A 14,852-nucleotide genomic window follows, 5' to 3' on the forward strand; every position below is an offset into this window, starting at 1 on the left:
CATGGAGTATTGCACATCCTGCCATGAGAAACTTTTCTGGTTTAAATACCACTGCAAACCTACTGCAAACCTGTGGATTCATTCTCACCTGTTGACAGCTCTTCACAAGGCCTGCAAAAACTCCATCCCTTACTCAGAGCTATTAAAACCTAAGTGACAATTGAAATGAAGATGTATTCCAGAAAAGTATGGAAATGTGTGAATATTTTCAGAACTATGGCTTACCTAAGGGAGTCATGGATGATGCCTCTGCACATGTTCTACATGTTAAAAGTGAAGAATTAAATTGGAATTGCTTGTCTGTTGGTTTGCACTCTCATACTCTAGTAATCTTTTTTACATAGTTAGACACTATTGTATTATTTAATCTTTACAAAATTTCACTTGAAATACATCCCTGTGTAAATTCTGTATTGTACATGTGCTACACAACATTCCCAGTCGCATGTATCTGTAGACCAGCCATGCAGACCTGTTATAGCCACTCATTTGAAGTCTTCCACTGGTAGGGGGCGCTGCGGCTGGAGTCTTGTTTTGATTCTCGCTAAAGGAGCGTCTTTGCTCAACGTCCTTGTTTTCCCCACTAAGGAAAAATAACAGACAGTGCGTGTCGCCGGTCATCGCAAACACCTGGGACATGGTCATGCTCACTCTCCGCTTCCAAGCATGTTGATCTATCTAGCTAAATTAAAACAGTTGTGACTCACACGGCTTTGTGTTTATTTCCGCCTGTAACATAAACTAGTTCGGTACCTACATGCATACCGTATGCTGAGGTTGACTGATACCTAGCTAGCGACGTGGGTGGTTATGGACCGAAGCCCTTCTTGGCATAAACATAATGGTGACTTCCTCCGTTAAGGCCAAGGTTCGTTAAGATGGAATGGTGCAAACTAATGGAGTCACCTACTGCGGCCTGAAAAGATTCAACGCCATGGAGATACATCCATTGTAAGCGCAGTCCTTCCCCTCTCCCTCTGTTTGTGTGTCTGTAGCTAGCTAGCTAGCTAGCTTGCTGATCTCCGCGTATTCCTGTAGTTACGGGTTATTTGCGTTTGCTGTGGATAGTTTGAAGGTTTTACACAAAGATAGTTGTGAACCGAGTTGTTCAGATTAGGACTATGCATAGATCCCACTGGTCCTTTCGCCTCACAGATGTGCTTTAATTCATGACTGCACATGGCAGTGTAAACATGCATACAAGGTTATGGACAAATTACTGTATTGCGATTATATTGTAAAATTAGCGAATGCGTTATTTCGTACATTATTAACAACACTGATGAACCTTTGACATGACATGAATAAAGATTTCACTGCACTATTTCAGATAAAAATGACTTGAGGTTGTTGAATCATACTGTTGGGTCAAGGATTGCACGAATAGAGCAGTCATCTGGAACGGCGGGGCTTGGTCAGAGCGCTAGCAGCATGTTGTCATGTCTGTGATGGTTTATTTGCATATTGCAGCCTTCTACCATATCAGCATCGCAAAGGCCAAATGCCGTGATTGTGATTAACTAACAATATATTGCAAATATATATTGACAGTGTTTGATGCAAACCTCACAACTCTATTTGTGTGTGTGTGTGTGTGTTTATATAAAAATGTTGGGTAGGAGGCTCTGAAGTGTTATGGGCTAATGGCTGCATCCTCTGTACGTAGTGTGATTGGATAAAGTTAGAAATCTGGTAGTTTCTCCCCAAGAGCTACCAAGGCAAAGGCTCTATTCTACAGTCTCTTTGATTTCTTCTGCTAGACAAAATTACATTGTACATGGTTGAAAGTACATTTTAAATAGGTCAAGGGGTAAAACTACATTTAAATGGGTGAAAATACATTTTAAAAGGGTATTGTAATCTGTGTGACATGGTGAACTGTTGACACAACATCAGCATTCTGGCTGGCAGCACCTCTAGCATCGATCCAGGAACTAAACGCCTTTTGACTGCAAGCTTTGATGTGCCTCGCTTCAGTCTGGTCCCATGCCTTGGTTTGTGTGTTCATAGGCTGGTCACTAGGAGAAAAGGCCTGGACTGATTATAATCACATCAAACAGGTCTCGTTCCTAGTCAGGTCATCTGAGTGGATCTATTTAGAGGGCTGGGGTCTCTAGCACAAATTAGTTTCTCTCATACGTTAGTTTGTGTGTTTTTGCAGTTTGTGTGTTTTTGTTATTGTAGTTACACATATGCATTATGTAATCCTGCTTCTCTCTGTCTGTGTTCCAGATGCACTAAGCTTTGCCATCATAAAACCGTGGAACTGAAGGATGACTTGTGTGAGAAGCAGAGTGCAGTCACAGTTAACCCACGGCACATGAAGAAAGCATTCCGGATTATGAACGAGCTACGCAGGTGTGTGTGTGTGTGTGTGCGCAGTTTTGTTCTGTATCAGTTTTTGTGTCTGGGTGTGTTGTGTGGATGAATGCAGCATTGAAACCTACAATAGATGCATGCTTTAGTCAAAAGCTGGGCTTTGTTTTGTGTTCAGAACAATGCTGATGAAGATGGTATCATCTTCAAAAATACACAGTTCATTCAGAATTCCTATTGTGTAAAAGGTCAAGTGTGTGTGCGGGTATAAATTATGTCTGAATTGTGTGTGTCTGTGTGTGATTAAACATTCTTTGTTTCCCTCTGTGCCAGTCAAAGTGTGCTATGTGATGTGACCATCATAGCGGAGGATGTAGAGATTGCGGCCCACAGGGTGGTACTGGCTGCTGGGAGCCCCTACTTCCATGCCATGTTTACAGGTACAAGTAACAATGCTGTGTGTCTGTGTGTGTCTGTGTGTGTCTGTGTGTGTCTGTGTGTGTGTGAGAGAGAGAGGCGTATATTGCCATGTCATTGAGAGATGTATGGAAATGGTAATTTGCATTCCCTATCCTACTGATGACTGTAGATGTCTATATATGTGGAGGTGTGGACATCACATTGCTTGTAATGAGTGAGTGTATGCGTGAGTGCACACATTATCATGTTGACGATTGTGTGGGTGTGTGTGCATCATAGTGTTGATGAATATGGGTGGGTGTGGTGGTGTGTGTGTGTGTGTGTGTGTAGGTGAGATGAGTGAGAGCCGACAGAAGAAGGTGCGCATAAAGGAGATTGACGGCTGGACTCTGGGAATGCTGATTGACTATGTTTATACTGCTGAGATACAGGTCACTGAAGAAAACGTACAGGTAGTGTCATCAGAAGCACAGACTCACACCACATCACTGTTTCTCTCTCTCTCCTTCTACTCTTTGCTTCTTGCTGTTCATTTTCTTCTGTCTCTGGCTCTCCCTCTCTCTTTCTGCTCATAGTTAAAGGTTCAGCTGGTAAGGACTGGTTTGAGAGAGAAACCTATAAACCAGTTAACCCTGTTCCTGAGATTGTACTGGAAGTGATTAGTGATCATGATATACTTTGTAGGGATTGTGTAGACAAAACGCTGAGTTGCAAAAATGAAGCTACATTTGCTATTGTGTTATATATTAATAACTATTAGTAACAATGGAGGGTGTTTGATGTGATGTGATGGGCTTTCATTATTTTTGATGAAATGTATTAATCATTTTGGTTAAAGCTTGGCAAAGGTATTCACCTTTGTGACGTCTGTATTGCAAAGACCAGTACCATGACAGCAGTTAACAAACGATATATTGTGCAACGACACCACTCTCAACAACTCCACCTGACCACTCCATTAGCATGCTGGTGTTTAGTGAGGCTGCAGAATCAGTCAGTAAATCAGATCCCACTAATGGACCCACATTGTGGTCCTGTCACTTCCTCCTGCTCTCCTTTCCAGCACCCTTTCACCCAGTCCTATTGGCTCAAGGAGGTGCTGACGTGGGTGGCCGGCGCGTTCACACATCTCGGCCAGAGCAGGAGTCGCAGACACCGTAGCCGGCACTCTTGGTCCGTGGTTCACGTCTGTGATAGGACGTTTCTGGCCCGAGGAGGACCGTGTTATGAGAATCTGGAGGCACATGCCATTCGGATGCTACTTCAAAGTTCGCGTCAGATGCTCGGTCGCCTGCGCTGGCTGGCGGTAGCTAAATGCCCCTCGCTGCCTTTATAGCTTGGAACTGCTGCGTGTGTGTGAGCAGCTAAGAAGAGTCATTGGGGGGGGTTGGCGTGTGCAAAAACCTGCGTGGCCAGTCTGCTCCGTTCCAGGGGCTGCTAGTTAAGACAACTTAAGACAAACTTAAGTTAACTTAAGACAAAAGTCATGGCTGTCCAATAGCAGAAGACCTAAGACCTATCTTCAACACTTTTGGCTTAAGTTATTTCTAATACAGAAGAAATTCTTCTTTATGGAATACCTACCGCATCCCATCTGTAGGAGAACACTTATTTTCAGTGAACTGGTTGCAAAATGGTGTATAAACAGTCTGCACAGTACTGGTAGTAGTACTGTATTGAAATTTTGCTTATATACCTTATGGCAATATAAAATATATACGCAAGCTATTAATATAGCATGGTTAAAGACAAGCTTGTGTTACTTTGTCCAAAATCATTTGTTTGCTGAATCACGAGAATATGCCATGATTCATCAAAACACCCGCAGAACAGACATTTATTTTGAACGTCTGTGATTGGTCAGGACACTCACAGCCCATAAAAAACCTGTAATTTGTTAGAGAGCTCATTTGCATACTGAAGCCTTCTGCGTTATCAATGCTGTGACCATGAATAAACAAACGATATCTATTCTGCATCCCACGTGCTTTATTAGAAAGCTATTTGAAACTGAGCAGTAATGGACATGGGAAAAGGTGGCTGAGAAATGGCCCATGCCAGCAGACATGGTACAGCCTGCAGTTGTAGAGCCATGAGATGCACCTTGTGGCCAGTGTGTGCAAATGTAAGGTAGGCATTTCTAATGTAGTGTGTGGTTACGGTCTGTGTGTGGAGATACAAGTTTGGAGATTCCGATGCTGTGTGCGTGCGAGCGAGCACGCGTGTGTACAGATGCGGATGTGTGTGTGAGAAGATGAAATGTAGACAATTCTAATGCAGTGTCTCATGTTAGTTTGCGAGTGTAGAATCAAGATTGGAATTTCTAGTTGTGTGTGTGTGCACCTAATCCAGGGCATAGTTAAAGTGTGTATGCCACTGCAAATTAGTTGTTTAATACTGTGTGGTTACTCTTTGTATTTTGCTGAACATAAATGCCACAGTCTAGCATGAACAAAATGCTTTTTTTTGTCTACCTTTCCACATGTGGCAATATGGAGTTGTACTTAATGCACTTAATCTTATTTTCTGGATTTGCGCAATGCCTGTTTTCGTGTGTGTGTGTGTGTGTTTATAGGTGCTCTTGCCGGCTGCGGGCCTGCTCCAGCTGCAGGAGGTGAAGAGGGCGTGCTGCGAGTTCCTCTCCACCCAGCTGCACCCGACCAACTGCCTCGGCATCCGCGCATTCGCCGACCTCCATGCCTGCTCGGACCTTCTCAACCTGGCCAACGCCTACGCCGGTATGTGTCTTGGAGCATCGTTTACACCGCAAAATGACACATGCATTATATAGCCAAAAGTATGTGGACACCTCTCCTCTATTTGACTCAGCTGTGCCCACTGCGTTAAAATAAAAAACACACACACACAGCCTTGCAGTCTTCCTAGTCAAAAACCGTGAGTAGGATGGGTTCGTTGTTTTTCGGGGTTTGCTCTCAGTAATTAGCGGGATGTCCACTTACTTTTGGTCCTTTAGTATACATTGAACCCTGTTTGACTGTTTACTTCTTTTTGTCTTTCCTTCAATCATACTCCTCTCCTCATCTTTCTATACCTTCTTCCTCTCTCTCAATCTCTCTATTTCCATTTCTCACTGTCTTGCTGGAAACATACACATGCACACACAGAGCAGCACTTCTCAGAGGTGGTACAGTGCGAGGAATTCCTCAACTTGGGGATGGAACAGGTTTGCAGCCTCATCGCCAGCGACAAACTTACAATACCGTCAGAGGAGAAGGTAACACTCACTCCTTTCTCTCTCTCTCTCTCTCTCTATACACACACACACTACACACACACACTACACACACACACACTACACACAGCCTGAAAGCTAAAGCGGTGAGAGGATTGGCCATGAGGAATGAATCTCTTCACTTTCTGTTAGGACTGGGCACTGCTATACCAGTAAGTGAGTTCCTGGTGTACATAGTCCCGTGATATGGATTTTTCCATACTGTGGATACTGTGATGAGCCCAAAATTGAATCAGAATTAAACACGAACATAAATATCTACAACTGGCAAACACAGAAAAGCCCCTCACTGTCATTAGTTATCAAAAACGGCATGTAGTGTTAATCCTTACATTTAAGTATTTCTATTCATGGCATAGGTTATAACCAGACAGATTATTACTTTGCTTTCATCTAACCCCTCTGCTAGACAAAATGCATATGTTACACTTTATACATGTTAAAATTAGCACACCTGGACACATCTTTGCTGTTTGACTGCTAAGCATTATTTTGGAGACACGAAACTGAGTAAAAGATGAGTGAGGACAGAAAGGCAAACGCTACCAAGGCTGAAGCAAACCTTAGCGAGAAACCAACTGCAAAAAGGGAGCGACCTCAGTCATGTTGGATTCAAAGCTTGCGACTAGTAGCGTGCAATTTATGTCGACACATTGTATTAGTTAAGGTGGAACACGAGCAGTCTGTTTCACAATTTGAAAACCATACAACTGTAAGCACGAGGAGACGAAACGAGTATGTGTAACAGCTAACTACAGAACCAGTGCCGGAGTTAATTTACTGGGGGAGCGGGATAATGTAATTACCTTTGCACCTCACTTATTTTAGCACCTTCTGAATTCTTCATGTCAGTCATTTTTAGGGACATTTGAAACAACAAAGATTCTGGCAAGTTTTACCTACTTCTAAAAGACTGGCAGAAACGCTTCTATTATTTTGATCCCGTTCAGATTACCTGGCATTTTTTTCTCAAGTATGAAAACACTCATGTATGGTGGCGTATTGCAATCCATGCAGATTAAAAGAAAAGAGAAGAAATCTTCAGCATGACAATATTACGAGGTGTGTCGTGATTATGGAAAAGCAGGGCATCTAGTAATTACAAGAAAGTATCTTATCACAACAGAAAGTACCTCGTTATTACAAGATGTCAAAAATCTAATATTTTTGCTGAGCTGTGAAGTAGTCATTGCCTCACATGGCACAACAGCAGTTGAATTTAGTACACCAATAGATTATGTACACCATATAATATACACAATAACACACAAGTTATTATGTGGCTATAAATCACAACTCGCCAGAAAAAAAATGAGCTGAAGTGAAGAACAACAATAATCCATTTTATTACCTTTTTGTATATTGTGATGTGATATATCACTATCGTCTGGGTCATGAATTTTGGCTCGTATCACCCTGTTTTCTGCAGCGGTTGATTAGTGTTGTACAACTGTACCCTGATTGTGACAAGCTAACATTCAGCTTCTTTTGCAAGTGCTAGTGGCGTCTGGGGAGCCATTATAGTTTGCAAGCAAAGGCTTGCTGGTTGTCTTGGCAATGAGAGCCACTGGAGGTTTTTGGGCCGTTTTGATCTCCATGGAAACTGTAGCAATGCAATGTGCTTGAAGTTACAATTTGCATGGCTTAACAGTCTGGGTTTTAACAGGAAACCAACAGGTGTGTGTGTGTGTGTGTGTGTGTGTGTGTGTGTGTGTGTGTGTGTGTGTGTGTGTGTGTGTGTGTGTGTGTGTGTGTGTGTGTGTGTGTGTGTGTGTGTGTGTGTGTGTGTGTGTGCGTGCGTGCGCGCGCGCAGGTGTTTGAGGCAGTCATCGCATGGGTCACACATGATAAAGATGTGCGACAGGAACATATGGCTCATCTGATGGAACACGTGCGTCTACCTCTCCTCTCCAGAGAGTACCTTGTACAGGTGTGTGTGTGTGTGTGTGTGTGTGCGTGTGCGTGTGTGTGTGCGTGTGTGTGTGCGCGTGTGTGCGCGCGTGTGTGCGCGCGTGTGTGTGCGCGCGTGTGTGTGCGTGTGCGCGTGCGCGCGTGTGTGTGCGTGCGTGCGCGCGTGTGTGTGTGCGTGTGTGTACTGGTGCATTCCAATAATACTAGTATGACAAATGTTTGTATGTGTATTACAGAGGGTTGAGGAGGAATCACTGGTGAAGAATAGCAGTGCCTGCAAAGACTACCTGATTGAAGCCATGAAATACCACCTGCTGCCAGCTGAACAGCGCTCCATGATGAAGACCATCCGCACTAGGGTGCGCACGCCCGTCAGCTACCCAAAGGTCTCTGTGCGCGTGTGTCTGTGTCTGACTTTGCTTGTCATGTCAGGTCAAAGAATTAAACAGTTCAGCGGAAGAATGTGCATACCAACAATTCGGAAGAATGTGCATACCACTATAACTGATCTCTTTCCTAAGAGAAATCCATTTTGGGAATATGTCAGTGTTAGAGAGCCACAAGGATAGTAGTCCATCTACATCTATAGTCATAGGTCTGTGTGTTTTGTAACCCTTCTTACCTGGAGTGAGGAACAGGTGCTTCAGGGTAATCACGGAGCATGGAGTGACACAGACACTGGTGTAGATGCTCTAAAGGGATCATTTATTCTCGTCCCCAACCATACCAAGCCAGGTCGCACGGCTACTATTGTTACATAAAGGCAACAGTATAAAGCACCATACAGTGTTACCAAAAATATTGAGAAAGCTAGCAGAAGGGCTATTCTCACAGGTTCCCACCGCTCTTCTCAGCTGAATTCTCTCTCTCGTGTGCATGAGAGATGTCCCACAATATACATGACCATATAGACAAACTAGCTATCTATTAAAGGCACAGCATGACTGTGTGTGTGTGTGTGTGTGTTTAGGCCTACAATAAATATATTTATTAGACAACAAAGCTTTTTTTAAATTCTTTATACCAGATTCATCATTAAAATAATTATTTAGAAAGGTAATTATATTAATGAATTACAAAGGAAACATTCTGAATCCTCTGCGTATGGGTGTCTGTGTGTATGTGCATGTATGTATGTGTGTGTGTGCTTTGCAGGTGATGGTGGTTGTAGGGGGACAAGCCCCTAAAGCCATTCGCAGTGTGGAGTGTTATGACTTTGAAGAGGAGAGATGGTTCCAAGTGGCTGAATTGCCATCCAGACGATGTCGAGCAGGTACCTGCGTGCGCACGCACACGCGCACACACACACACACACACAGAGTTAGAGCACGTGTGACTAAACACCCCTTCTTCTGAGACACCAAGTTACTGGTTGGGCACCATTACAGGAGGCTGTTGTCAAATATTTCAGATTTGTGTTAAAATGCGTTCTCCTCAGTGTGTGTTCATAAATTAGCCCCTAAATATTAACTTGATGGGAATACGTGCATACAGAAGTAAATGGCCAGATATGCTCTGTTAATATCAGAGGAATAAACTAAATAACATTAAAACCTTTATCAGAGTCCATAAACAGTTAATCAGACAAATTCCTACTGATTTTCTTCAGTAACATCTGGATCCAGATTAGTTTTACTTTGGAACAGCAATGAAGTGCAATATGATTGGTTGTTGTTGACCTTAGCTTCAAGAAAACGTTTGTGACGAGACAGCAAACCATTGGCTATTTGTGTGGTGAGAAGGCAATCCTCTGGCCGATTTCCACTTTTGGGTGGCGGGTGGCCATTTTGTTGGTGGCCAAGGCAGACCTGAGGCTGCAGGTACCACATGAGCAAACATGGCTGTTCAGTTACTACAGCTGTTATACCACTTTCATTTCTCTATGTGTGTGTGTGTGTGTGTGTGTGTGTGTGCGCGCGCGCATGTGTGTTCATGTACATGCCTGGCCCTGTGTGTGTGTGTACCTCTGTAGGTGTGGTGTATATGAGCGGTATGGTATATGCTGTTGGAGGTTTTAATGGCTCTCTGCGCGTGAGGACTGTAGACGCATACGACCCCGGGAAGGATGAATGGTGCTGTGTGAGCAGCATGCAGGACAGGAGGTCAACACTAGGGGCTGCTGTTCTTAATGGGCTGCTCTATGCTGTGGGCGGTTTCGATGGTAGCACAGGTAGATCCCACAGTAGTATGTTTTGTGCACGCTGGTTGATGCCAAGCTTGTTAATGCTCATGATTTTTTGAACATTCATAGCCTGAAGCCAAATACTTATTTGAACATTGAAGCTTATTTAATGCATTGGAAGATTTTATTGTTTTAAAAATATCTACAATTTTCAATGGCAAAGTAGTGCACTTTTTTTATGCAAAATGTCAAGAAAACTTGGTTAGATCTTACTAAGCAGTTAATCAACATCATCCTACAGCCAAAGTATTTAAAATGCTCCTTCAAATGTATTTACACAGTTGCTAGTAAAAGCTGGCTTTGTTACTTTACTCTAGTAAAGTTTCCATTTGATCTAAAATGGCTTTGTGAAAACAACTACTTTTGATCTGAATCAACTGATCCAGGTATGAATGACGGTATTGTGTTGATGGGGAAATTTGCAGGCCTAGCGACTGTGGAGGCGTACAACTCTAAGACCAACGAGTGGTTCCACGTGGCCCCCATGAACACCCGGCGCAGCAGTGTGGGAGTGGGCGTGGTCGCAGGTGAGCAGGACCAATCACAGACTGATCTGTGTGCCCCTGGGATGCGCACAATGCATATTATTGCAGGGTTTTGTGGTGGTGTTTTTCATTTTTGTGATGCTTTACCTGCTGTTGGAGGATTTTCTGCATTTTGTGTGTGTAGGTATACTTTATGCTGTGGGCGGGTATGACGGTGCAACCCGTCAGTGTTTGAGCACGGTGGAGGCATACAACCCGAACACCAACGAGTGGACATACACAGCGGAGATGGGCACCCGTCGCAGTGGAGCAGGTCTCACACTCTCTCTCACACACACACACACACACACACACCCACACACACACTGCTCTTAAAGGGCTGACTGTCTGTCTGTGTGCAGGTGTGGGTGTGCTGAAAGGCTTGCTGTACGCAGTGGGCGGGCACGACGGCCCACTGGTCAGGAAGAGTTGTGAGGTGTATGACCCCGCCTCCAACACCTGGAAGCAGGTTGCTGACATGAACATGTGTCGCCGGAATGCAGGTGACGTTTCAGTTACGTTTGAATGACGCTGTTGACACATGGCCAGTTAGTCAGCTCAGTCACTATTGCAGTTGATCAGCATTGGTCTGAGATTGGTAGAAATGTCAGTAAACAGCCATCCGTGGCCAAGAGCCTCAGAACAAAATTGGCTGTGCTCTGAGGGTGGGAGGAGAAGCATACTTTCTCCCTGCTGTCAATCACAGTGACACTGGCCAATCATAGGCACCTGTGAGCTCATGCATCAGAAGGGGGTGGATAGCACTGTCCTCTGAGTGTGCTATGCCAGCCCCTGACAACGCTTGATCTGCAGCTCCAAAAGATGCAATGTTTGCCTGTGACTCAGAGTAAGCATGAGACTGTCCTCGCCCTCCCCGATTGGCAGCTGTCATGTGACAGGGGAGACTTACCTGATGGGTGGGAATTAAGTATGAATAAAATGGGGGGGGGAAATCCAAAAATAAAAAAATAAAACAAAAGAAACATCAAGAAAAGAGGGATGCCTTGGGGCATTTCAGCACCAGTCTATAAATGATCCTAAATCTTTGAAAAGTGCACTAGCCAAACAAAAATGCATAATAGCACCTTCTCCTGGAGCTAACGGTATATTTCTGTGATCTGACAAATTATCAAGCTAAAAAAAACTTGAAACAAGATTTCTCTGCCTCCCAAAGGAGCTAATAAATTTTATTTGTTAGTAGTACCAGTCAACGCAGATTAAAGTTTAAACAGGTGTTCTCTTTAATCTAATAGAGGGATAATTATATTAAACCGATACTACCGTGGATTCTTTTCACCCTCACCTCCTTGCACTGTTTGATGTAAGTGTAAGTTTGAATCTGGAAATGTAACCCCATAATGTGCACCAATGTGTATTGAAGACAGAGTATATTTGCAAGGAGCCAAGCAGGTTTGCTGTGTTAATGATGCGTCAGGACTACTTCCATCAGAATATCGCTTCAGTTTCTGAGGGGTGTGTGTATTTCTCCAGGCGTGTGCGCAGTCAGTAACTTGCTATATGTGATTGGTGGTGATGACGGCTCATGCAATCTGGCATCGGTGGAGTTCTATAACCCCAGCACGGATAAGTGGACCATGCTTGCCACCTGCATGAGCACTGGACGCAGCTACGCAGGTCTCACACACACACACACACACACACACACAAACACACAAAAAAAAACAAATACACACAAACACACACACACACATAGAAGCAGTGCAGTGAACTCCACTCCTTTTGCACTCTTGCACATTCTTCCTACTAGCTGCTAGAATACTGTACTAAATCAGTACTGTATTCTGAACTGTTTCTGGCTGCTACCGGTGACTGCTATGTTCAGTATACCATGTCACTGACTCCTATGCACAAACCCACTTTACATATTCCCAGTACTGTGTGTACTGGTCAAAATAAATGCACTGTCTGCTTATTGTGTATTGTATTTATTGTTATGGTATTATTGCACTGCATTGTATTGTTGCACTCGTGTAGTGTGTTGTCTGTTGCACTTGTTTTGTGTTGCACCATGGTCCTGGAGGAACATTGTTTCGTTTTTGCTGTGCGCTTGTATATAGCTGAAATGACATTAAAGCCTTTTTGAACCTTTTGACATGCTTAGGTTGAGTAACAGCACCATCTAATGGCCATTTCAAAACATTTTTGTCTGTTTTATGTACTGTGTATTTTCAGGCCACTGTTAAAAGGTGCCTTACTTATCTTGGCAGATGTTTTTGACTGACTGACCGTGTGTGTGTGTGTGTGTGTGTGTGTGTGTGTGTGTGTGTGTGTGTGTGTGTGTGTGTGTAGGTGTGACTGTCATTGATAAACCTCTCTGAGCAGCTGAGGAGCTAAACCCTGTTCAAGTGGAAGCCGATATGCTAGCTGATGTGATGCTGAAGAGTAGCTCACACTGAATCTCTGGAAGAGGCATAAGGTTCTCCTGGAGCTGCTTCACCACAGAGATGGCCTGGAGAAAACTGCTCTCTCTCTCTCTCTCTCTCTCTCTCTCTACCCCCATGTATCTGTCTAGATATCTCTTCCACAAGCTCTCTCCTCATTCACGCTCAGTTACAATTATACAACTTTTATTTGGCTCTTCACACCATTCCTTGTTTTTCTCAGTCATTTCTCTCTCTCTCTCTCTCTCTCTCACCCCTCCCCTTTTATTTGAGAGTAGTTACAGTATGATGAAGATTATTGCACTTTTGCAGTGAAGTACTAACCAAGTGGGGGAGGTTCGAACCCTAATGCTTCTGTTTTGGCTCGTGAGGTCCGACTTGTGCAAATATGCATCTTGCAACACTAACACTCTCGAGTCTGATCGAAAAGACGGCAGGGAGATTTTAGGCTGGAAGGACTTCTTGATGAGCCTCTTTTGCCAATTTGGGGATGTTTTTGAGATCAAACGTGTTGAAACGGACCAGCACTTTCTTGCCTTTCCGATGCTCACAGTCTCACTGGAGCAAAGAGAAGCTTTTACAAAGGACGGACCTTGGTGCAGAATGCCATGGGATAATGCCATGAGATATTGATCCCATTTGAAGGGTAGAAACGAGCATCGCTTGCCTGTGGATGATGGCAGCGTCAAGCGGAAGACCGAACAGAACGCTGCCTTGAACATTTAGTGAGATTTTGTTTGCCAAAACGCGTTCGCGAAGTCTTAACCCCTCCCCCGAACGCATTTTGTTTATCTCTTATGGAACATATCTTTTAATTGTGATCCAGTTGCGTGTGATTTGCGGTTATTGATGTATTAGTGACGCGCTGATCTATTGCTGCGTATGTCTGGGTATGCACGGCACTGTCGACTGCTGCTGGCTGCTTGGATATGGAGGCGCTCTGCATGGATCTAGGTTCTTGCGTTTTGTGTGAGTACCAGTTTTTTGTTTGATTTTTTTTTTTTTTTTTTTAATTACTGACGTGGTCCATTCGGTTATGAATGTGATGCGTGCCCAGCCCTCTACCAGTTGTTCTGAACACTGACCAAATGTGTGTAGATGCTCTTTTGTGCAAGTGTTTTTTCTTTCTCTTTCTCTTTTTCTAGCTTTTAATTTCCTAATATGTATGTATTTACTCTAATCTTTCTATTATTATTATTATTATTATTATTATTATTATTATTATTATTATTAACGGCAGTAATAAATATATCTGTGTGTTGGTCAAGAGGAATGCAGTGTACTTGAATCGTTTCATAACTTGTTTTATATTATAAATAATAAACATGCTTCTTGTATTTAAACCAGTCTGTTTTTGTTTTGGCTGAGCTTTCGTTGACAACAGTGTGCATACGTGTAATTCCGGACACTCTTCAGTCCATCCACTCCAACTCCACTGCCTTGTCTCTTATTTCCCACTCCGTGCATTTTAATATGCATTAAAAAAGAGTTCTTAGCTTGACAGAATGAGAGAGTGCTTTACAAAAACAAAAACAGCAGAATACAATGCAATATAAGTACATAAAATGCAGACCCGGTGCAATATTTTCACTCACCTGTTTAAAAATATATATGTCTAGCTGCACTTTAAAAGAATCTGCAGAAACGGCAAACCTCATGAGTGGGTAAAGCCTTCCAAAATTTAGGAACTCTGACCTCAAATGCTCAATCTCCACAAGTCCTTGGGCAAGTATGTGGAACATGCAGGAGACCTAGCTTGTTTGGTCCAAGAGATTGAGCTGATGGATGAAGATGGCATAGATCAGCCACGTAAGTAGGCGCATGGCCATGCATTGCTCTATATA

The 14,852-nt window shown here is 43.4% G+C and overlaps 1 protein-coding gene across 3 annotated transcripts; it reads left to right on the forward strand.

Moving 5' to 3' along the window:
- The first annotated feature begins 570 nt into the window (after positions 1-570).
- On the forward strand, positions 571-14,351 carry klhl2 (kelch-like family member 2). Of its 3 annotated transcripts, XM_081714398.1 has the most exons (15): positions 572-951; positions 2,233-2,358; positions 2,650-2,756; positions 3,067-3,188; positions 5,312-5,474; positions 5,862-5,971; positions 7,803-7,919; positions 8,137-8,286; positions 9,056-9,173; positions 9,873-10,070; positions 10,508-10,609; positions 10,752-10,880; positions 10,969-11,109; positions 12,098-12,241; positions 12,917-14,351. In XM_081714398.1, exons 1-15 carry the CDS (start codon positions 884-886, stop codon positions 12,943-12,945), a joined length of 1,824 nt encoding a protein of 607 aa, XP_081570524.1. In that variant the 5' UTR covers positions 572-883; the 3' UTR covers positions 12,946-14,351. The 3 variants fall into 3 exon arrangements, with proteins under 3 accessions (XP_081570527.1, XP_081570524.1, XP_081570526.1); XM_081714401.1 differs by lacking the exon at positions 12,098-12,241 and having other exon boundaries at positions 571-951; XM_081714400.1 differs by lacking the exon at positions 7,803-7,919.
- The last annotated feature ends 501 nt before the right edge of the window (positions 14,352-14,852 follow it).

This window comes from Electrophorus electricus, chromosome 5 (genome assembly GCF_041902795.1).
Source record: "Electrophorus electricus isolate QZ-2024a chromosome 5, ASM4190279v1, whole genome shotgun sequence".
NCBI lineage: Eukaryota > Metazoa > Chordata > Actinopteri > Gymnotiformes > Gymnotidae > Electrophorus > Electrophorus electricus.